A 24,099-nucleotide genomic window follows, 5' to 3' on the forward strand; every position below is an offset into this window, starting at 1 on the left:
ATGTCATTCTCTGTTGGAGCATTTCGCGGCAGCAGCAGGCGACACGGGTTGGGTGAATAACAAGAGATGGGGGGCAGTTGACAGTTTACCAGGCGTAAAAGACGGGAAAACGAAGCCAATTGACTAGCTACAACCTCCAGGAAGAAAGCAGCTGTGCGTCAACTTCTCCAAAACGCACTCATGTTATCCTTAGCCATTAGGATATGTTTTTATTCTGAATAGGCTATTATTCTCCAATCACATCGGTCTCTTCTCCCAAAACAGCCCAGGATAGGATAGAGTGGATGTTATTGTAATAATAGCAATGAATTCGGCGGAACAGACGGTAACGTGGCTGATAACGTTGGGGGTCTTGGAGTCACCGAAAAAGACCATTTCGGACCCTGAAGGATTCCTGCAGTGTTCTCTCAAAGATGGGGTTGTCCTGTGCAAGCTGGTGGAGCGATTGCGCCCTGGGTCTGTTGAGAAAGTAAGGTCATATCTTATTGCCTGGATGTCCCACCTCTGCCTTAGACAACTATTATGTGGAACTTGAAGAATTAAACATTGTGTTAGTATTTCTTTTTTGTTGTAGATGTTCTCAAACCGATCCTAGTTTAGATCATTAACAGAGGGGTTATTGTACGAAATACAGTGGAATTTCCGGACAGATGTCCGTGTGTCTCTCTCACACTTCAGCACTGGTTTACATTGACAATGAGATACCTATTCCCTTCATTTATTCCAATATAACCTATTCTTAAGTGTGTAATAACGCAATTGTTTTCACATAGGCTACACATGGCATTAAAGTCCCATGTTTTTTTTCTAGATTGAAAACAGACGCTTAAAAAAAAAAAAACATGTTTGATTGTCGGCGTAAGTATGCACATTTGGCCACTGCATTTATTTATATTCCCCCCAAAAAGGATGTTGCTATAATAAACGGATGTTTTTGGTTCGGATCAACTGCTATTAATTAGGGGTACACTACAGATAGATTCACATGAGTGGGCCGCCATTGACTGCAAAGGAAGACCACTCCCCCTTTAAAGGAACAGTGTGTTTTAACACAATATTGCCATCAGAGTAGACTACTTATATAGGCTTACATTGTAACACTGGGAAACGCATTTAGCCTACTGATGGAACGCTCCCAATTATTCAATGAAACTCTCATTTAAGGGTTATGGAAACACCATTGTATTAGGGACAATCGGCATTACTTGTTTGTATTTTTTTATTGTAAAGCAATTCAAAATATACAATATAGAAAAACAGAGTATATAATGGAGTATACAAAGAACAGTCAGGGGAATACAGACAATACATTATATAAAGACAGTGATGGCAAAAGTACCCAATTTTCATACTTGAGTAAAAGTAAATAAATATACTTAAGTATCAAAAGTAAATGTAATTGCTAAAATATACATAAGTATCAAAAGTAAAAGCATAAATTATTTAAAATTCCTTATATTAAGCAAACAAGACATCACGATTTTCTTGTTTTTTATTTTATTTACAGATAGTCAGGGGCACACTCCAACACTCATACATCATTTACAAACGAAGCAGATCAGATGCAGTAGGGATGACCAGGGATTTTCTCTTGATAAGTGTGTGAATAAGACAAGTTTCCTGTCCTGCTAAGCACTCAAAAAGTACTTTTGGGTGTCAGGGAAATGTATGGAGTAAAAAGTACATTATTTTCTTTAGGAATATAGTGGAGTAAAAGTAAAAGTTGTCCAAAATATAAATAGTAAAGTAAAGTACAGATACCCCAAAAAATTACTTAAGTAGTACTTTAAAGTATTTTTACTTAAGTACTTTACACCACTTTATAAAGACGAATTAATTACAAACATTAAACGTTTTGATTGCTTTTTTGTTATGAGAAAAATAAATCGTCTTTATTTATTGACCTGACATTTTAACTGAGGGGGAAAAAAACGTTATTTCTGTCACACACCCACATAGCAAGAATGTACTTTCCCTTGCACACTTGCAATTTATGCACAATTGGAAAAAGTTAACAGCATAACTACAACAACAACAGGGTCAGGGACTTCTAAATAATAGCCAATTGACTATGGGCCTAATAATGAGAGAAATTGCTAGGTTATGAAGCATGTGATTGCCACTATTGATATAGTCACGGAGGGTTCTGTTTGCACAGGTAGGCACCAAAAGGTGTAGCCACAGGGCTCTGGTTTTCACCCTGGAATATACACAACACGTCATTTCCTCTCCTACTAATCCAATTTCCCGATGGGAGATTGAGAGGCCTTTTAGAAACACCGATTGGAGATTTTAGTTTCACACTGAAATCGTGGAACTGTACAATCTCTTGCAAAACCGAGAACGAAACGGGTTACCTACCGACGGCCGTATGCGTGCACGTACGGCTCAGGATTTGCTTCATAAAACGTTTTCCACCCCTTCACACAGATCTTCCAAGAACCAAGGAATGATAGCGAGTTCCAGAGCAATATCAAGGAGTTTCTGAAAGGCTGCGGTTCCTTCCGAGTGGAGGTGAGTCATGTAACCTGCCTGCTGCTCTGTAACTTTGTTGCAAATATCGACAATACAATGCGCTCTAAACATGACTGAAAACACTGTATCAACATTTCATTTGATCAACACATGAGCATTCCCCATGGGGTGTTAGCACAGCCTAGTTGTTTTACCAGCCTACAAGTAGAAATACTACAGTTGCATCCGTCGCCATTTGGATACTAGTCTAGGCTATCATTTACAGTCATTTGGTATTTCTAACATAGTGTAACAATATTCCAAAATAATACTAGGCTACTCAGTGTGTAAGGTTAAGGTAGAAGGATTTGGTCATCATGATTTGGCCGTTTAAAGGAGAAGTTCACTATTTTACAACTTGATGGTAGGTGGTTCCTCACCCTGAAAATAATCTATGGCCGGGAGAAACTGCAATCCATGGTTCAGTTTTCTTTACAAGCCATTACAAACTTCGGCTAACATTAGCCACCGTTAGCTAAAAAAGCAAAGGAAGTGATGGGGCATGTGAGCATGTAACAAGAAAAAAGTGTCCAAATCACCTGAAACCAACTCCACATTTGGTTTGATGTTACTTAAAGGTTGATGATTTAGCCCAAAACATTATTTCTTTTTAAATACATGCTCACAAGTTAGCTGAAGTTTGTAATGGCTGTGTAAAGAACTGAACCATGGATTATAGTTTCTCCTGGACCATAGACTATTTCCATCTAACATGAAGTTGTAAAATAGTGAACTTCTCCTTTAATTCAACAACTAATTATTATTCTGCATATTGAGCTGTAAAGAGGTCAATATGCAGAACAAGGGAATTTAACTGTGGGCACATCTACTGTCATGAGGAGCCAAGGCTGAGGGCCATATTTAAGTCAGTCAATACCGTCAACCCTATTTCAACATTACAAAACACTTTCAAATGAATAATTATTATATTTCAACTGTGTGAAACCTGAGTTGTTGGAATTCCGTTTCAAGCACAAACTTCATCTATTGGAATACTGTACATCTATCACACATTTTTTCTATTTGTCATAGAAACAAGATTTGCCTCAAACTTCTGAGATATTGTGTGATATGGCAGGTGCCAGGTAGACATGTAAACAAAGGTATGATATGAACAGCCTCCTGATTTCAAATCTGTCTGGGAACTTACAGTCCACTACTCCCGAAAATATTAATGTGTACACCTTGTAGTAAACTACTTACCTTACCAAGGCCTAGTCTCACCTCAACCCTGTCACTGACTGCTTCAAGACCAGGCCTTATGAAAAGACTGTGACAGCTCTGTTGCAGTGTTCACATGGTACCACTGAGAATGAAGCAGTGTATTGGCATGCATCCAAGTGCTATGCTAGTGTGGATATTGGCCTATGACTCATACCCACCAGGAGTGAGAGCTGCTGGACAGTTATATCTCATGGCTGCTCACTGCAGTATTGAGGCTGGGCTGGGAAAGGCAGCAGCAATAGTAACTAGCATGGCCTTTAGCGCCTAACTCAGGGCTCTGGTGTCTGTCCTGTCTGTGTCTGTCTGTCTATCTGTCTGTGTCTCTGTCTGTCTGTGGTCAGTCATGCCTAACTGAATCAATCAATACAGTTTATACAAGAGGTGGTACTGGGGGGGAGGGGGGAAGTTCATGAGAATGTCAACCAACCAATGGATTTTCCAACGAGGTCGATTAGGTCGGAAGGCTAAATTCCAAAATGACCAGACATGGGCATACACTGTAGTGTGAAGGACCAATAAGATGTCATGGCCATGATTGATTATTGTCCCAAAACAACCCCTACCCTATAGACATTAATTCATGATAGATCTCTCCACTCTAGAGGCCACATTGAGCCCATCCACCATATTGCTTAATACATCCATTTAGTTCTCTGTCAGATCAGGAAGAGGTCATGTAGAAGTGTGTGTATAGGATTAGGGAGTAAGGGGTAGTTAGGAAGAGGTTGGGGGGTGTTAGTTAGAGAACATGATGTTGGGGGGTGTTAGTTAGAGAACATGATGTTGGGGGGTGTTAGTTAGAGAACATGATGTGGCAGAGATTAGAGAGATGGCTCAGACTGCTGGTAATCCCCCAGACTGGCCCTGGGTGGTTAAAGGGTAGGATTGAGGGTGTGTGTGGTGTGTGTGTGGTGTGTGTCCAGACTCAGGGGGCAGGGCAGGGGGGTAGAAGGTGGGACTGTGTGTGTGGATGCTTAGCCAGAGTGCTGGACCAGACTGGGTGAAAACGGCAAAGCCCTCAGAGCAGAGGCAGCATGTAGGGATGAGGAAACCAATGACACTACTGAGTTACCACTCAGCTATGAAAATGACCTAATACTCTTACAGGGAAGTAGACCAGGGTGTTGGCCTGGTTGTGCAACAGAGTGAGTACTTCTGCTGTGGCCCAGTCACCTGGTACAGTTAGTCACCTTAGGAAGCCTACGGCTGGTCATGCTTTCCACCTGGCTACCACTACCCAGGCCACCAGCTCTGCACCCTCCTCTGCAACTTGACCCCCCCCCCCCCCCCCCCGCTTCTCCTTTACACAAATTCAGACAGCTGATGTTCTGAAAGAGCTGAAAAATCGGGACCCCTACAAATCAGCTGGGCTAGACAATCTGGACCCTTTCTTTCTAAAATTAGCCGCCGGAATTGTCGCAACCCCTATTTCTAGCCTGTTCAACCTCTCTTTTGTAACGTTTGAGATCCCCAGAGATTGGAAAGCTGCCACGGTCATCCCCCTCTTCAAAGGGGGAGACACTCTAGATCCAAACTGTTACAGACCTATATCCATCCTGCCCTGCCTTTCGAAAGTTTTTGAAAGCCAAGTTAACAAACAGATCACCGACCATTTCGAATCCCACCGTACCTTCTCCGCTATGCAATCTGGTTTCCGAGCTGGTCATGGGTGCACGTCAGCCACGCTCAAGGTCCTAAACGATATTATAACTGCGATCGATAAAAGACAGTACTGCGCAGCCGTCTTCATCGACCTGGCCAAGGCTTTCGACTCTGTCAACCACAGCATTCTTATTGGCAGACTAAATAGCCTTGGTTTCTCAAATGACTGCCTCACCTGGTTCACCAACTACTTCTCGGATAGACTTCAATGTGTCAAATCGGAGGGCCTGTTGTCTGGACCTCTGGCAGTCTATGGGAGTGCCACAGGGTTCAATTCTTGGGCCGACTCTATTCTCTGTGTATATCAATGATGTCGCTCTTGCTGCTCTTGCTGCTCGTGACGCTCGGATCCACCTCTATGCGGACGACACCATTTTGTATACATCTGGCCCTTCATTGGACACTGTGTTAACAAACCTCCAAACGAGCTTCAACGCCATACAACACTCCTTCCGTAGCCTCCAACTGCTCTTAAACACTAGTAAAACTAAATGCATGCTCTTCAACCGAACGCTGCTTGCACCCGCCCACCCGACTAGAATCACTACTCTCGGCGGGTCTGACCTAGAGTATGCGGACAACTACAAATACCTAGGTGTCTGGTTAGACTGTAAACTCCACTTCCAGACTCACATTAAGCATCTCCAATCAAAAGTTAGATCTAGAATCGGCTTCCTATTTCGCAACAATGCCTCCTTCACTCATGCTGCTAAACATGCCCTCGTAAAACTGACTATCCTACCAATCCTTGACTTCGGCGATGTCATTTACAAAATAGCCTCCAACACTCTACTCAGCAAATTGGATGTAGTCTATCACAGTGCCATCCATTTTGTCACCAAAGCCCCATATACTACCCACCATTGTGACCTGTACGCTCTTGTTGGCTGGCCCTCACTACATATTCCTCGCCAAACCCACTGGCTCCAGGTCATCTATAAATCACTGCTAGGCAAATCCCAGTCTTATCTTAGCTCACTGGTCACCATAGCAACACCCACCCGTAGTCTGCGCTCCAGCAGGTATATCTCACTGGTCATCCCCAAAGCCAACACCTCCTTTGGCCGCCATTCCTTCCAGTTCTCTGCTGCCAATGACTGGAACGAACTGCATAAATCTCTGAAGCTGGAGACTCTTATCTCCTTCACTAACTTTAAGCATCAGTTGTCAGAGCAGTTTACTGATCACTGCATCTGTACACAGCCCATCTGTAATTAGCCCATCCAACTACCTCATCCCCATATTGTTATTTATTTTGCTCATTTGCACCCCAGTATCTCTATTTGCGCATCATCTTTTGCACATCATTCATTCCACTGTTAATACGAAATTGTAACTATTTTGCACTATGGCCTATTTATTGCCTTACCTCCATAATTTACTACATTCGCACACACTGTATATATATTTTCTGTTGTATTTTTGACTTTATGTTTTGTTTACCCCATATGTAACTCTGTGTTGTTGTTTTTATCACACTGCTTTGCTTTATCTTGGCCAGGTCGCAGTTGTAAATGAGAACTTGTTCTCAACTGGCTTACCTGGTTAAATAAAGGGGGAAAAAAAATGTCCTGTGTTTGTACTCCAGTGTTAGGTAATTATCTGATAAATACATTCACACCATATCCTACCAGGCCAGGGTACTCATAGCGTTTCATTTTGGTTGTGTTTGTCTAATGGTCATTTAATGGACTCTGACAATAACATATAGTTTAAAGAGACACCGCAGGCCAAATGAGACGTAAAACTTGGAGGAACACAATGAATAGGGTCAGATGTGTGCTGCCAGACTTAGGTGTGTTTGCACAGGTCAAAGTTGAAATAATAAACGCCCAACATTGCAGGTAGCAATTATTTTGAGAATAATACAGCATGAAGTGTCATGAGTGTATTAGTGGTTTGTCCCCACTTAGACAGAGGGAGCATTTCAACATGACAGTCACATTCCTGACCTGTCTGGACTGAGAACAAAGAGGGTGTAGGGAGAGAGCAGGATGTTCCTAGCCCTGGGGCTTCCTTCCTGTTGTTGTCTGTGGTACTATGCACTGCGCTGTCTAAATCCCAGCGTCTGTACAACGTCTCAGTGATGCTTGGGTAGATTATGGCTGAGTTCTGCTGCCTGTGTCTATCAGTAGCTGTTTTAACTCTGTGATGTTCTCCAGGCCTCAGACCTAGGCCTCCTTACTGTGAGAAATATCTTTACAGGTCACTACAGTATGGGAACACAGCTATGTCTGGAAGTTAATGTGTCAGGTTATTATCACTAGAACCAGATGAAATATGCACATGAGGTCTTTTGACAAGACCTTTACGCCGTTGCAATGTTATGAAACAGTGTTTGGTTTGATTTCAATCAGTTACACAGATGTGTTTTTTTAAAAACAATTATCTCTCCTCTCCCTCCTCTTCTCAGCCATTTGAGGTCAATGACCTTCTCCAGGGACTGAACTTCACCAAGGTGCTCAACTCTCTGGTGGCACTGGCCAAAGCCACCGAGGGTAAGTGGACTAAAACAGAAGCGGGTCTGTGGTGATTCATGGAAGGTTTCCTGTTTTCTATGCAAATTCATACCTGTGAAGTCCCACATGTAACCTCTAGTCTAGATATCAGAGAGGGTGTTGTGTGTCATTAGGCCTGTGTTTCTGTGTAGAATGATGGCTGCATGTTGCAGCATGTTGAGTTGTGTTCTTGACTCACATTAATGTGTGTAACCGAAAGTAGCAGGCGTAAAATAAACAGCCTGGAACTAGATCCCCCATATTCTGGTCTTGATGAGAATTTAAAAAAGCTGTTGGCGGTGGTTCTCGTCTGCGCTGTTCAACCAATCCAGTAAATGTGGAGGAGGAGTTAAGATGGAGTGTCGCCATGTTAACATCTGAAAGCAGAAATCACGTCACAGGCTCTCTTCTATTTCCCATGAAAACCGGAACGTATGGTTGTTGACGACCCCGCTGAGGCTAATGTGTGTGTGTGTCTTTATGTCTGTACTCATACCTTTCTCTCCTCCACAGACATAGGTGTGGGCAGTGACTCTCTGTGTGTCTCTGTCTATGTACTCATACCTCTCTCTCTCTCCTCCACAGACATAGGAGTGGGCAGTGACTCTGTGTGTCTATGTACTCATACCTCTCTCTCTCCTCCACATACATAGGAGTGGGCAGTGACTCTGTGTGTCTCTGTCTATGTACTCATACCTCTCTCTCTCTCCTCCACAGACATAGGAGTGGGCAGTGTCTCTGTCTATGTACTCATACCTCTCTCTCTCCTCCACAGACATAGGAGTGGGCAGTGTCTCTGTCTATGTACTCACCTCTCTCTCTCCTCCACAGACATAGGAGTGGGCAGTGACTCTGTGTGTCTATGTACTCATACCTCTCTCTCTCCTCCACATACATAGGAGTGGGCAGTGGCTCTGTGTGTCTCTGTCTATGTACTCATAGCTCTCTCTCTCTCCTCCACAGACATAGGAGTGGGCAGTGTCTCTGTCTATGTACTCATACCTCTCTCTCTCCTCCACAGACATAGGAGTGGGCAGTGTCTCTGTCTATGTACTCACCTCTCTCTCTCCTCCACAGACATAGGAGTGGGCAGTGACTCTGTGTGTCTATGTACTCATACCTCTCTCTCTCCTCCACATACATAGGAGTGGGCAGTGACTCTGTGTGTCTCTGTCTATGTACTCATACCTCTCTCTCTCTCCTCCACAGACATAGGAGTGGGCAGTGTCTCTGTCTATGTACTCATACCTCTCTCTCTCCTCCACAGACATAGGAGTGGGCAGTGACTCTGTGTCTCTGTCTATGTACTCATACCTCTCTCTCTCCTCCACAGACATAGGAGTGGGCAGTGTCTCTGTCTATGTACTCACCTCTCTCTCTCCTCCACAGACATAGGAGTGGGCAGTGACTCTGTGTGTGTCTCTGTCTATGTACTCATACCTCTCTCTCTCCTCCACAGACATAGGAGTGGGCAGTGAATCTGTGTGTGTCTGTCTATGTACTCATACCTCTCTCTCTCCTCCACAGACATAGGAGTGGGCAGTGAATCTGTGTGTGTCTGTCTATGTACTCATACCTCTCTCTCTCCTCCACAGACATAGGAGTGTGCAGTGACTCTGTGTGTGTCTCTGTCTATGTACTCATACCTCTCTCTCCTCCACAGACATAGGAGTGGACAGTGAATCTGTGTGTGTCTGTCTATGTACTCATACCTCTCTCTCTCCTCCACAGACATAGGAGTGGGCAGTGACTCTGTGTGTGCGCGTCACTCGTCCTCGTTACGGATCAAGTCGTTTGACTCTCTGAACACGCAGTCTCCCCGCGGACGCTCCTCCAAACTCCTCCACAACCAGTACCGCAGCCTGGTGAGTCACACAACTACATAGAACCCAACAGAACCAGAGAACCCAACAGAACCAGAAGGAACCATTTTGCCCTTGAGGTGGTTCTCACCTGCAGCTTGGGGTTGTTTTTGGTCCATCCTCACTTCCTCCATTTCTCTCTTCTCTCATGCTCCTTTGCTCTTTCCCTCCCTCCGTCTCCCTCTTTCCTCTCCACTAGGACATGTCAGAGAGCGGCGGGCAGCGGGTACTGGTGAAGGCCAAGTTCACCTTCCAGCAGACCAATGAGGATGAGTTGTCCTTCAACAAGGGTGACATCATCAGTGTGTCGCGCCAGGAAGATGGCGGCTGGTGGGAGGGCTCGTTCAACGGCAACAAGGGCTGGTTCCCTAGCAACTACGTCAAGGAGGTCAAAGGCAGCGGTGGGGGTCAGTGATTGGGCGGCTTTGATTTAATATAAGTAGGGATCATAGTTTGTATTGGCGAGTATAAACATTAGGCATATGCATCTCTATAACAACTTTATAATCATCTATAACAGCTCTATTACAACTGTATATTACCCAGAATAATATCTCCTGTGTTGAAGATGATATCTGATAGTGGCGCCCCCTATAGCTGACTGTACCACTGAATCATGCAGCTAAACCAGTCTGTTGAGATTTACACCACGTATTTAATGTGGGTCTCTAGGGAATATCTGCTGTTTTTAATGGCTATACATCAAAAACCCATTTCAGGCAGTCAGCATTTCCCCCGGCTGCTAGAGCTGTAATGTGTAATCCATTATTTTTTTATTTTACCAGGTAAGTTGACTGAGAACACATTCACATTTACAGCAAAGACCTGGGGAATAGTTACAGAGGAGAGTTGAATGAGCCAATTGGAAGCTGGGGATGATTAGGTGGCCATGATGGTATGAGGGCCAGATTGAGAATTTAGCCAGGAAACCGGGGTTAACACCCCTACTCTTACGATAAGTGCCATGGGATCTTTAGTGGACCACAGAGAGTCAGGACACCTGTTTAACGTCTCATCCGAAAGACGGCACCCTACACAGGGCGTTGTACCCAATCACTGCCCTGGGGCATTGGGCTATCTTTTTTTAGACCTGAGGAAAGAGTACTTCCTACTGGCTGTCCAGCACCACTTCCAGCAGCATCTGGTCTCCCATTCAGTGACTGACCAGGACCAACCCTTCTTAGTGTCTGAGGCAAGCCAGCAGTGGGATGCAGGGTGGTATGCTGCTGGCCAATGAGGATGATCATGAAGAGAATGATTTAAAGCTGCAATATTTAACTTTTTGGGCGACCAGACCAAATTCACATAGAAATGTGTTCTCACTGAAAGCAAGTCTAACAAGTGGGAGATCTGTTCTATGTGTGCTATTTCTATGCTACTTGTTCTTAAGTTTAGTTTTTGCGTCTTCTACTTTAGTTTTTGTACACCAGCTTCAAAGAGCTGAAAATACAATATTTTGTAGTTTAGATGGTACAATGATTCTCTACACTGGCTTGTTTTGTCACAAACTGAAATTAGGAGAAATATTAGAATTTTAGCAACCAGGAAATAGCGGAGCAATTTTGCATAGTGCACCTTTTTAAAAGAGGAATTACAGAGTGAAGGAATATGTTGCCAATAGTAAACTCCCCAGGACATGGCTCTACACCTGCTTATTCAATGGACCGCAATGTGCAAAGCATTACAGATAGAAATAGAATGTATAGAATGTGATGCAGATTAGAGCTCTGTTTGTTCTATACACTACTTTTCTATCTGCAACACTTTGTGTTCTATCAGATCATATACAAAAATGTCCAGTAGATGTATAAACTGTCTATTTGTGCACAGCTGTTGTGCACGGTGATTGTGCACTTTTAATGTAGCTATTGTGCACTGTAACTGAAAGGAAGGAAACTGCATGGTCAAACAAAGACAGGACGCTCCTTAGCTTAGCCTGTGGATGGGACTTCCCCAAACACACCAAACAGCTCACAGTGCTACCCTCTGTTGGTCTACTACCTACTTACACATTATGAACTATGTATCACACTGCCATAGCTTGGAATCAAAGTGCCATTTCTCTATAAGCTCACAGTGGTAACCCACCCCCTTTCTGTATCCAATCAGTCACAAATGAACATGCCCTCAGTCTCTGGCTGCAGAGAGAGAGGGAGAGCTACAGCTTTTTTCTTTGCTGTGTGTCATGTTCACTCTCCATTCAGTATTCTATCTCTGCTCCAAGGGTTAACTACTAAAACACAGCAACATGAATGTGTCCCCATTTCTCTGTAGTGCATAGAAAGCCTCTGGTCTGGTCGTTAGCTAAATGAAGCCAGCATCTTTCCCTGGACCCTGCCGGATAACATTGCTTTAAACTCTGTTACAAAATGAATGACTTCATGTTTCAGGGCTCGTCTGGCCTACTTCTACTGTCCCCTGCTTCTCCTCCTCTTTCTCTTCTAATCTCTCTCTCCTTTCTTCTCCTCTCTCTACCACACAGACAAACCAGTGTCTCCTAAGTCTGGCACCCTCCAAAACCCTGGGAAAGGCTTCGACACACCAGCCGTCAGCAAGACCTACTATAACCTGGTGAGAAGCTACACGACCTATTGTCACTGAGATCTGAAATGCCAGGAGGGTGTTTAGACCTTAGGCTTTTGCCAGCCGTGTGTGTGTGTGTGTGTGTGTGTGTGTGTGTGTGTGTGTGTGTGTGTGTTGTAATGTAGGTTGTTTCTTCCGTCTGACTGGCTGCTGTGCCAGCTGTGCCTCAGGGCCCTGTGACTGGCTGCTCTGTTTCTGTCTAGTGGTAGCACTCTGTCACTATGCTGTGTGTGTATCTGGGTCAGTGATAGTTCACAGGGACTGTGTGTCCTGCTGCCGTGACGGTGATAGGAGCACATTGCAAAGCATCCTGGGAGGCGCACTGTTTGTTTTGGTGCTGAGAGAAGAGAAGCCCAGGGAGGGAGATATCAACTATTCAAGACAAGACACAGAAACTGTCAGGAGAGTAGATTAGAGTAGATCAGAGTAGAGGAGAGGAGATGAGAGGAGAGGAGATCAGAGGAGATCAGAGGAGATCAGAGGAGATCAGAGGAGAGTAGAGGAGATCAGAGGAGAGTAGAGGAGATCAGAGGAGAGTAGATCAGAGGAGAGGAGAGTAGATCAGAGGAGAGGAGAGTAGATCAGAGGAGAGGAGAGTAGATCAGAGGAGAGGAGAGGAGATCAGAGGAGATCAGAGGAGAGGAGAGGCGATCAGAGGAGAGGAGAGGCGATCAGAGGAGAGGAGAGGCGATCAGAGGAGAGGAGATCAGAGGAGAGGGGATCAGAGTAGATCTGAGGAGAGGAGAGTAGCTCAGAGTAGATCAGAGGAGAGTAGATCAGAGGAGAGGAAATCTGAGTAGATCAGAGGAGAGGAGATCTGAGGAGAGGAGAGTATCTGTATTGTCCCAATGGACAAGAATACATTAAGATCCACATGGAGCAATCTCATACAAACCAATACATTATGATATGGGGAAAGAAGTCAATAGTTCAGTACTAGTCTTTATGAAGTGCTTCAAAGTAACCTCATCACAGTGTTAGGTTATCCTGTGTTACAAGATCCAAATGAGTCGAGAGTTGAAATATGAGCCCTGACAACATCAGGAGATAATAACTACCTGTCTGTCTGCCATTAGTGGATGCTAGAAGAGTTAAAGCCAACTTAAACCCTCCACCCTCTCCATCTCTGCATCCTGCCTAAAGCCTACTCTGAACCTAGCCAGTAATGACATGGACTAAAGAGGTCAGTATTTGATGAGAAAAGGATAGCACAGTTTATTTCTGTCCTCTGGTTTCTCCCTCTAATTGTCTCCTCATATGAAACTTAAAAAGACAACAGAAAATAAAGTACTTCAAAAAATGACGTAAAGAAGACCGGATTCAGGAAGCAGAATGGAAGGACTCCCTGGCCCCATTCTGTCAGCGAGGGGGAGGTTAGGAGGAGAGAGGGTGGGTTTCCTCAGTGGGTGTGTGTGAGTTCAGTATCTGTCTGGCTGTCTGTCCGCCTGCCTGTCTGTGTCCATCCGTCAACATCCTCTCCTAACCCCCCTGTTCCGTCTCTCTCCATCCAGGTGCTCCAGAACATTCTAGAGACCGAGACCGAGTATTCCAAGGAGCTCCAAAGCCTTCTGGCCTCTTACCTGCACTCACTGCAACCTACAGACAAGTGAGTGTGTTTGTGTTCACATGACTGTGAGTGTGTCTGGTGTGTGTATTTGTCAGGGGGGTTGTGTGTGTGTGTGTGTGTGGGGGACACACGTGTGAGTGTCTGATTTGAACATACTATGAACCTTACTGGACCCCCCCCCTCTTTTAGTCAACCATATCGCTCCACCTTTCCCCACCCCGTCTCCCTCTGTGTCCAGGTTGAGCAGTGCAGACATCAGTCACATCCTGGGGAATCTGGAGGACATCTCTACCTTCCAGCTGATGTTGGTTCAGTCATACGAGGAATGTACCAAGTGAGTCCCCGAACCCCCCCACACACACACACACACACACACACACACACACACACACCATATGATCAGTCCACCATTGACCAAATGTATCTCATCAGTACATGGATGTACCAAATGAGTGCCCATAATCTTCATGCAAGTTGAAAATATGAATCAACTCTGAAATAGACTCTGTCCTGTCTGACAATAGGATCTAAAGGCACACCTTAAAACACACTGTGTGGGAGGGTGCACTGTTCCTCATGTAGTACATCAACATGCCGTTTATACAGGTCACACTGACACATACTGGCCGTTTTCGGTAGTGCTGTGGTGGTGAGCACAATCTAACAAAGTGAATGCAATCCTCCCTGTGTGTGTGTGTGCAGGCTTCCAGAGAGCCAGCAGAGAGTAGGGGGCTTCTTCCTCAACCTGCTGCCCCAGATGAAGGGTCTCTATGTGGCCTACTGCTCCAACCACCCCTCGGCTGTCAACGTCCTCACAGAACACAGGTAACAGTGTGTGTACGTCAGCTGGGGGAGGTTAGTATGTTACTGTGTGTTTCAGTGAGGAGCTGGGGGAGGTTAGTATGTTACTGTGTGTTTCAGTGAGGAGCTGGGGGAGGTTAGTATGTTACTGTGTGTTTCAGTGAGGAGCTGGGGGAGGTTAGTATGTTACTGTGTGTTTCAGTGAGGAGCTGGGGGAGTTTAGTATGTTACTGTGTGTTTCAGTGAGGAGCTGGGGGAGGTTAGTATGTTACTGTGTGTTTCAGTGAGGAGCTGGGGGAGGTTAGTATGTTACTGTGTGTTTCAGTGAGGAGCTGGGGGAGGTTAGTATGTTACTGTGTGTTTCAGTGAGGAGCTGGGGGAGTTTAGTATGTTACTGTGTGTTTCAGTGAGGAGCTGGGGGAGGTTAGTGTGTTACTGTGTGTTTCAGTGAGGAGCTGGGGGAGGTTAGTATGTTACTGTGTGTTTCAGTGAGGAGCTGGGGGAGGTTAGTATGTTACTGTGTGTTTCAGTGAGGAGCTGGGGGAGTTGAGTATGTTACTGTGTGTTTCAGTGAGGAGCTGGCGGAGTTTAGTATGTTACTGTGTGTTTCAGTGAGGAGCTGGGGGAGGTTAGTATGTTACTGTGTTTCAGTGAGGAGCTGGGGGAGGTTAGTATGTTACTGTGTGTTTCAGTGAGGAGCTGGGGGAGGTTAGTATGTTACTGTGTTTCAGTGAGGAGCTGGGGGAGGTTAGTATGTTACTGTGTGTTTCAGTGAGGAGCTGGGGGAGGTTAGTATGTTACTGTGTGTTTCAGTGAGGAGCTGGGGGAGGTTAGTATGTTACTGTGTGTTTCAGTGAGGAGCTGGGGGAGGTTAGTATGTTACTGTGTGTTTCAGTGAGGAGCTGGGGGAGGTTAGTATGTTACTGTGTTTCAGTGAGGAGCTGGGGGAGGTTAGTATGTTACTGTGTGTTTCAGTGAGGAGCTGGGGGAGGTTAGTATGTTACTGTGTTTCAGTGAGGAGCTGGGGGAGGTTAGTATGTTACTGTGTTTCAGTGAGGAGCTGGGGGAGGTTAGTATGTTACTGTGTGTTTCAGTGAGGAGCTGGGGGAGGTTAGTATGTTACTGTGTGTTTCAGTGAGGAGCTGGGGGAGGTTAGTATGTTACTGTGTGTTTCAGTGAGGAGCTGGGGGAGGTTAGTATGTTACTGTGTTTCAGTGAGGAGCTGGGGGAGGTTAATATGTTACTGTGTGTTTCAGTGAGGAGCTGGGGGAGGTTAGTATGTTACTGTGTGTTTCAGTGAGGAGCTGGGGGAGTTTAGTATGTTACTGTGTTTCAGTGAGGAGCTGGGGGAGGTTAGTATGTTACTGTGTGTTTCAGTGAGGAGCTGGGGGAGGTTAGTATGTTACTGTGTGTTTCAGTGAGGAGCTGGGGGAGTTTATGGAGGGGAAGGGAGCCAGTAGTCCAGGTATCCTGACCCTCACCACCAGCCTCAGTAAACCCTTCATGAGGCTGGACAAATACCCCACACTACTGAAGGAACTGGAGAGACACATGGAGGTGAGAGGGAGACGGTCTGTGTTTATATTTTTTATATACAGTGAGGGAAAAAAGTATTTGATCCCCTGCTGATTTTGTACGTTTGCCCACTGACAAAGACATGATCAGTCTATAATTTTAATGGTAGGTTTATTTGAACAGTGAGAGACATAATAACAACACAAAAATCGAGAAAAATGCATGTAAAAAATGTTATAAATTGATTTACATTTTAATGAGGGAAATATGTATTTGACCCCTCTGCAAAACATGACTTAGTACTTGGTGGCAAAACCCTTGTTGGCAATCACAGAGTTCAGACGTTTCTTGTAGTTGGCCACCAGGAGGGATTTTGTCCCAATCCTCTTTGCAGATCTTCTCCAAGTCATTAAGGTTTCGAGGCTGACGTTTGGCAACTAGAACCTTCAGCTCCCTCCACAGATTTTCTATGGGATTAAGGTCTGGAGACTGGCTAGGCCACTCCAGGACCTTAATGTGCTTCTTCTTGAGCCACTCCTTTGTTGCCTTGGCCGTGTGTTTTTGGTCATTGTCATGCTGGATTACCCCATCCACGACCCATTTTCAATGCCCTGGCTGAGGGAAGGAGGTTCTCACCCAAGATTTGACGGTACATGGCCCCGTCCATCGTCCCTTTGATGCGGTGAAGTTGTCCTGTCCCCTTAGCAGAAAAACACCCCCAAAGCATAATGTTTCCACCTCCATGTTTGACGGTGGGGATGGTGTTCTTGGGATCATAGGCAGCATTCCTCCTCCTCCAAACACGGCGAGTTGAGTTGATGGCAAAGAGCTCGATTTTGGTCTCATCTGACCACAACACTTTCACCCAGTTCTCCTCTGAATCATTCAGATGTTCATTGGCAAACTTCAGACGGGCCTGTATATGTGCTTTCTTGAGCAGGGGGACCTTGCGGGCGCTGCAGGATTTCAGTCCTTCACGGCGTAGTGTGTTACCAATTGTTTTCTTGGTGACTATGGTCCCAGCTGCCTTGAGATCATTGACAAGATCCTCCCGTGTAGTTCTGGGCTGATTCCTCACCGTTCTCATGATCATTGCAACTCCACGAGGTGAGATCTTGCATGGAGCCCCAGGCCGAGGGAGATTGACAGTACTTTTGTGTTTCTTCCATTTGCGAATAATCGCACCAACTGTTGTCACCTTCTCACCAAGCTGCTTGGCGCTGGTCTTGTAGCCCATTCCAGCCTTGTGTAGGTCTACAATCTTGTCCCTGACATCCTTGGAGAGCTATTTGGTCTTGGCCATGGTGGAGAGTTTGGAATCTGATTGATTGATTTGCTTCTGTGGACAGGTGTCTTTTATACAGGTAACACATTGAGATTAGGAGCACTCCCTTTAAGAGTGTGCTCCTAATCTCAGCTCGTTACCTGTATAAAAGACACCTGGGAGCCAGAAATCTTTCTGATTGAGATGGGGTCAAATACTTATTTCCCTCATTAAAATGCAAATCAATTTATAACATTTTTGACATGCGTTTTTCTGGATTTTTTTGTTGTTATTCTGTCTCTCACTGTTCAAATAAACCTACCATTAAAATTATAGACTGATCATGTCTTTGTCAGTGGGCAAACGTACAAAATCAGCAGGGGATCAAATACTTTTTTCCCTCACTGTGTGTGTGTGTGTATATATATATATATATATATATATATATATATATATATATATATATAGTACCAGTCAAACGTTTGGACACACCTACTCATTCCAGGGTTTTTCTTTATTTTTATTATTTTCTACTACATTGCAGAATAATAGTTAAGACATCAAAACTATGAAATAACACATATGGAATCATGTGGTAAACACAAAAGTGTTAAATCAAAATATATTTAATATTTTAGTTTCTTCAAAGTAGCCTCCCTTTGCCTTGATGACGGCTTTGCACACTCTTGGCATTCTCTCAACCAGCTTCATGAGGAAGTCACCTGGAATCCATTTCAATTAACAGGTGTACCTTGTTAAAAGTTGTGGAATTTCTTTCCTTAATGCGTTTGAGCCAATCAGTTGTGTTGTGACAAGGTAGGCTTGGTATACAGAAGATAGCCCTATTTGGTAAAAGACCAAGTCCATATTATGTCAAGAACAGCTCAAATAAGCAAAGAGAAACAACAGTCCATCATTACTTTAAGACATGAAGGTAAGTAAATCTGGAAAATGTCAAGGACTTTGAAAGTTTCTTCGAGTGCAGTTGCAAAAACCATCAAGCGCTATGATGAAACTGGCTCTCATGAGGACCGCTACAGGAAAGGAAGACCCAGAGTTACCTCTGCTGCAGAGGATAAGTTCATTAGAGTTACCAGCCTCAGAAATCGGCAATTAACTGCACCTCAGATTGCAGCCCAAATAAATGCTTCACAAAGTTCAAATAACAGACACATCTCAACATCAACTGTTCAGAGGAGACTTCGTGAATCAGGCCTTCATGGTCGAATTGCTGCAAAGAAACCACTACTAAAGGACACCAATAAGAAGAAGAGACTTGCTTCGGCCAAGAAACACGAGTAATGGACATTAGACCTGTGGAAATCTGTCCTTTGATCTGATGAGTCCAAATTTGAGGTTTTTGGTTCCAACCGCCGTGTCTTTGTGAGACGCAGAGTAGGTGAAATGATGATCTCTGCATGTGTGGTTCCCACCGTGAAGCATGTAGGAGGAGGTGTGATGGTGTGGGGGTGCTTTGCTGGTGACACTGTCTGTGATTTATTTAGAATTCAAGGCACACTTAACCAGCATGGCTACCACAGCATTATGCAGCAATATGCCATCCCATCTGGTTTGAGCTTAGTGGGACTATCATTTGTTTTTCAACAGGACAATGACCCAAAACACACCTCCAGGCTGTGTAAGGGCTATTTGACCAAGAAGGAGAGTGATGGAGTGCTGCATCAGATGACCTGGCCTCCACAATCACCTGACCTCAACCCAATTGAGATTTGGGATGAGTTGGACCGCAAAGTGAAGGAAAAGCAGCCAACAAGTGCCCAACATATGTGGGAACTCCTTCAAGACTGTTGGAAAAGCATTCCAGGTGACTACCTCATGAAGCTGGTTGAGAGAATGCCAAGAGTGTGTAAAGCTGTCATCAAGGCAAAGGGTGGCTACTTTGAAGAATCTAAAATATTAAATATATTTTGATTTGTTTAACACTTTTTTGTTTACCACATGATTCCATATGTGTTATTTCATAGTTTTGATGTCTTCACTATTATTCTGCAATGTAAAAAATTGTAAAAATGTAAAACCCTTGAATGAGTAGGTGTGTCCAAACTTTTGACTGGTCATGTATATAAAAACAAATTGTGGGTAGATTAGCTTTAATATTGCAGATAGATTGTGGCTTCTATCAATGTAATTGTCTGCATCATTTCCAATCCCCCATATATTTTTTGGGTATGTGTATATATATATATATATATATATATATATATATATATATATATATATATATATATATATATATATATATATATATATATCTTCCATTATTTTCCCCTAACCCTACCACCCCTCCTCTAATTGGACTAAACTAATGGACATCAACACTTATGCTTCTACTTCCAGCTTATACATACTATATACATTTTACAGACACAGTATATTTTACAATAGCTATCTTTTGTTTGTTATTAGTCCCATCGCTCTGTGTTTCTGTCTGTGTAGTATGAATAAAGGTCATTTGCCTGTGAATGGTTGTTTTTTGTTGTGTAGGTGTATTGACTGTGTTAAACCTGTGATCTTCTGATGAATCAAACATCCCTCTTTTCTGTACCAGGAGCATCATCCTGATCGACCAGACATCCAAAAGTGTATGACCACCTTCAAAAGCCTCTCTGTAAGTCGGACATGAGTAGGCCGTATACCGTCCCTGTCTCGGTTTAATGACTTGTGTAGTGTTGAAGGGTTAAATTGACATGTCTCTGTCTCTTGGTGATGATGTATATGGAATCCAGTGTTGTTAAGGGTTAAATTGACATGTTAAATAGTCTTGTTGATGTATGTATGTATGCAGGCAGTGCAGTGTTGCTAATCCTGGGCTGAGGGAAAAGCTTTAGCCTGGCTCTGAGCTCCACGGCTTGGCTCTGCTGTTCTGTGGCTTGGTGCCCTGGCTAGGGCTTCTATGCAGCCTGGATCTTCCTGGCTTGTGTGTGTGTACATTTGTCTGTTTTTCTCTCTCTGTCTCGCTCTCTCTCACATGGGCTGGGATTCAATACTTTCAAACAACTTCCTTTTATTTATTTGTGTGTGTCTCCATGGCTCCAGGCTCAGTGTCAGGAGGTGAGGAAACGGAAGGAGCTGGAGCTTCAGATTCTATCTGAGACTATCAGACGCTGGGAGGGAGATGACATCAGAACCCTGGGCCCTGTTCTCTACATGTCACACACACTCTGCCACACACACGGATCAGAGGTAAGACACACACACAGATCAGAGGTAAGACACAAACACTCTGCCACACACACGGATCAGAGGTAAGACACACACACACACACACACACGGATCAGAGGTAAGACACAAACACTCTGCCACACACACGGATCAGAGGTAAGACACACACACACACACACACGGATCAGAGGTAAGACACAAACACTCTGCCACACACACGGATCAGAGGTAAGACACACACACACACACACACGGATCAGAGGTAAGACACAAACACTCTGCCACACACACAGATCAGAGGTAAGACACACACACACACACGGATCAGAGGTAAGACACAAACACTCTGCCACACACACAGATCAGAGGTAAGACACAAACACGGATCAGAGCTAAGACACACACACACATCTAAAATCTACACCCATGAACGTCTTAACAGTGTGTGTGTGTGTTTGTGTGTGTGTTCTTTAGGAGAAGAATGAACGCTACCTCCTGCTGTTTCCAAATGTTCTCCTAATGCTGTCTGCCAGCTCCAGAATGAGTGGATTCATCTACCAGGTCAGTATCTCTCTATCTATCCCGTTATCTCTCTCTCCAACTATCCCTTTATCTCTCTCTTTCTCTCTCTCTCCATCTATCACTTTATCTCTCTCTCATCTATCCCTTTATCTCTGTCTCTCTTTCTCCATCTATCCCTTTATCTCTCTATCTCTCTGTCCTTTGTTAGTATGTAGGGCCCTGTAAAATCAGCTTTGTGGAGAACATGACGGAATCCTGGAATCCAGACATTCAAACGGAATTAAACAATATTCAAAAATGTATTAAACTTAGTAGGAAATCAACTAAATGTATTGAACTTATTAGAAAAGTCATTAATTTGCCCAAGATTATCATAAGACATGAACAAAATGCATCAGTGATTTGTATTTTCCTTCAACTCTCTGAAGAGACAACTGCACAGGAATGCCCGTCTGTGTGTGCACGTTTGTCTACCACTTATTGTAGCCGTTAGCGATTATGCTAATGTGTTGCCAACTGTCTTCTGGTGGATGGTAAGGCTTTCCCTAAAACCTTTTCAATTAAATGTTAAAGCTGCAATATGTAACTTGTTGGGCGACCCGACTAAATTCACATAGAAATGTGACTAACAGATCTGTAATTCTCATTGAAAACAATTCTAAGAAGCAGTAGATCTGTTCTATGTGCGCTATTTCTATTCTTCCCGTTCTTAAGTTTCGTTTTTGCATCTTTTACTTTCGGTTTTGTACACCAGCTTCAAACAGCTGAAAATACAATATTTTTGGTTATTGAAAATATATTTCACAGCTGTTTTTAAATGATATAAGGAAGGCCCAAAAAATGGTCAAAGACTCCAGTCAACAAAGTCATAGACTGTTCTCTCTAATACCGCACGGCAAGCGGTACCGGAGTGCTAAGTCTAGGTCCAAAAGGCTCCTTAACAGCTTCTACCCCAAGCCATAAGACTGCTGAACAATTATTAAAATGGCCACCCGGACTATTTGCATTGACCCCCCCCCCCCCCACCCCCAAATAAATGCTTCACAGAGTTCAAATAACAGACACATCTCAACATCAACTGTTCAGAGGAGACTTCGTGAATCAGGCCTTCATGGTCGAATTGCTGCAAAGAAACCACTACTAAAGGACACCAATAAGAAGAAGAGACTTGCTTGGGCCAAGAAACACGAGTAATGGACATTAGACCAGTGGAAATCTTTGATCTGATGAGTCCAAATTTGAGGTTTTTGGTTCCAACCGCCGTGTCTTTGTGAGACGCAGAGTAAGTGAAATGATGATCTCCGCAATTGTGGTTCCCACCGTGAAGCATGGAGGAGGAGGTGTGGGGGTGCTTTGCAAACTTTGAGTGGTACAGAAACATCCTAACCAAACAACGGTCTCTGGCAAGTGAGCAGTTAAATTAATGGGTAATTACACCCAAAAATCTAAATTTCTTAGATTTTTCCCAGACCTCAAAAGTGGTCTCCTGATGTGGTTTAAGCATTGTTATGGACTTAGAACATCAAATGTTGTTATTTTTTCTATTTAAAAAAAGTGTGATTTTGAGAGTGAAAAAACGGGGAAGAAATGGAATCAGGCCAAAAATCGAACTGATTTTATAGTGCCCTAAATATGTAAACACAAAAGGTTTCTGTAATTCTTATTTGTCGTTGATTTGTTTTAAAGGGTAAGCTGCCATTGACAGGAATGCTAATCTCAAGGATAGAAGATTGTGAGATGGTCAAAAACGCTTTTGAAATATCAGGTACGTTTACAGTTTACGTTTATTGGTTGAGTTTAAACAGCTCAAATTAAGGGTAATGTCTGTGTAATTACATGTGTGTTTGTGTGTGGATGTGTTTAACTATACTTGTGGGGACCCGAAGTCCCCACAAGAATAGTAAACAAACAAAATGTGACCAACATTTTTAGTCCCCACAAGGAAAAAGGCTATTTCTAGGGGGTTAGGGGTTAAAGGTTAGGAGTTGGGGTTAAGGTTAGGGGTTAGGCAAAATAGGATTTTGAATGGGAATCAATTGTGTCCCTACAAGGTTAGTTAAACAAGACTATTTGTGTGTGTGTTACAGGCAGTACGTGTGAGCGGATGCAGGTGGTGTGTAACAACCAGCAGGATCTGCAGGAGTGGGTGGAGCATCTGTCGAGACACACCCAGATCAGAAACACCCCCTCCATGATCATGACCACAGCCACCGCCAAGCCCCAGTCTGTCCCGTGCCACACGGTAACACCCCCAACCTCGCCAGTCTGACTGTCAGCTAAATGGATAGTTATCAAAGTTTGTCTGACATTTTTATTGTGTAGATCCAGGTACTGTACATCCATTAGGATATCTGTAGGTTTAAATCCCAAATGAATGGGAAAGATAATGCTGCGTTCATAACATCTCGTAAATTCGTAAATGCGACCATACCACTGGGAAAGATCCATTTGAACGCTCCTCCAACTGGTAATTACCAGTGGGGAAACTCGTCTATCATCACTGACTTCTCCCACATGCTGAACTCTGATGTCACATACTAAGGAAATGACCTTGATAACAGCATTTTCGGCAGTTAAATGCAACAATAAAACATTATTTATAAAAAGCAATCTATTAATATAGTTTTTGAACACTATAATGTTTTGACAAGCTAGCTAGCTGTACTTTTAGTTTGTTTGAAGCAGCTTGTTTGCACCATCTAATTCCAAGAGATGCTACTTTATATAATTTATGATATACTCTCTCTTTGTTGTACCTGTATCTCTTCTCTTTCCTCCTCTCTTCTCCCCCAGCTCCCGTCCCATCCCCTGACCCCCTCCAGACACTCAGAGAGTAGGGTTGTATCTGGGGGCCCTGCCTACCACACCCTACCCCACCCCTCCTCCCACGGGGCCCCTCACAC

The 24,099-nt window shown here is 43.9% G+C and overlaps 1 protein-coding gene across 1 annotated transcript; it reads left to right on the forward strand.

Moving 5' to 3' along the window:
- Positions 1 to 163: 163 nt before the first annotated feature.
- Positions 164 to 24,094, forward strand: LOC311115289 (rho guanine nucleotide exchange factor 7-like; the record flags this gene model as incomplete). Its single annotated transcript, XM_084190481.1, has 16 exons — positions 164 to 469; positions 2,431 to 2,514; positions 7,814 to 7,898; positions 9,630 to 9,763; positions 9,960 to 10,167; positions 12,243 to 12,331; positions 13,855 to 13,949; positions 14,149 to 14,244; positions 14,613 to 14,735; positions 16,130 to 16,268; positions 20,060 to 20,119; positions 20,548 to 20,694; positions 21,149 to 21,235; positions 22,883 to 22,961; positions 23,284 to 23,438; positions 23,990 to 24,094. Coding segments are annotated over exons 1-16 (1,851 nt in total), but the record flags the coding sequence as incomplete, so codon positions are not given.
- Between the last annotated feature and the right edge of the window lie 5 nt (positions 24,095 to 24,099).

The sequence above is a fragment of the Coregonus lavaretus genome (assembly GCF_964263955.1).
Source record: "Coregonus lavaretus genome assembly, contig: HAP1_SCAFFOLD_1664, whole genome shotgun sequence".
In the NCBI taxonomy this organism is placed as follows: Eukaryota; Metazoa; Chordata; class Actinopteri; order Salmoniformes; family Salmonidae; genus Coregonus; species Coregonus lavaretus.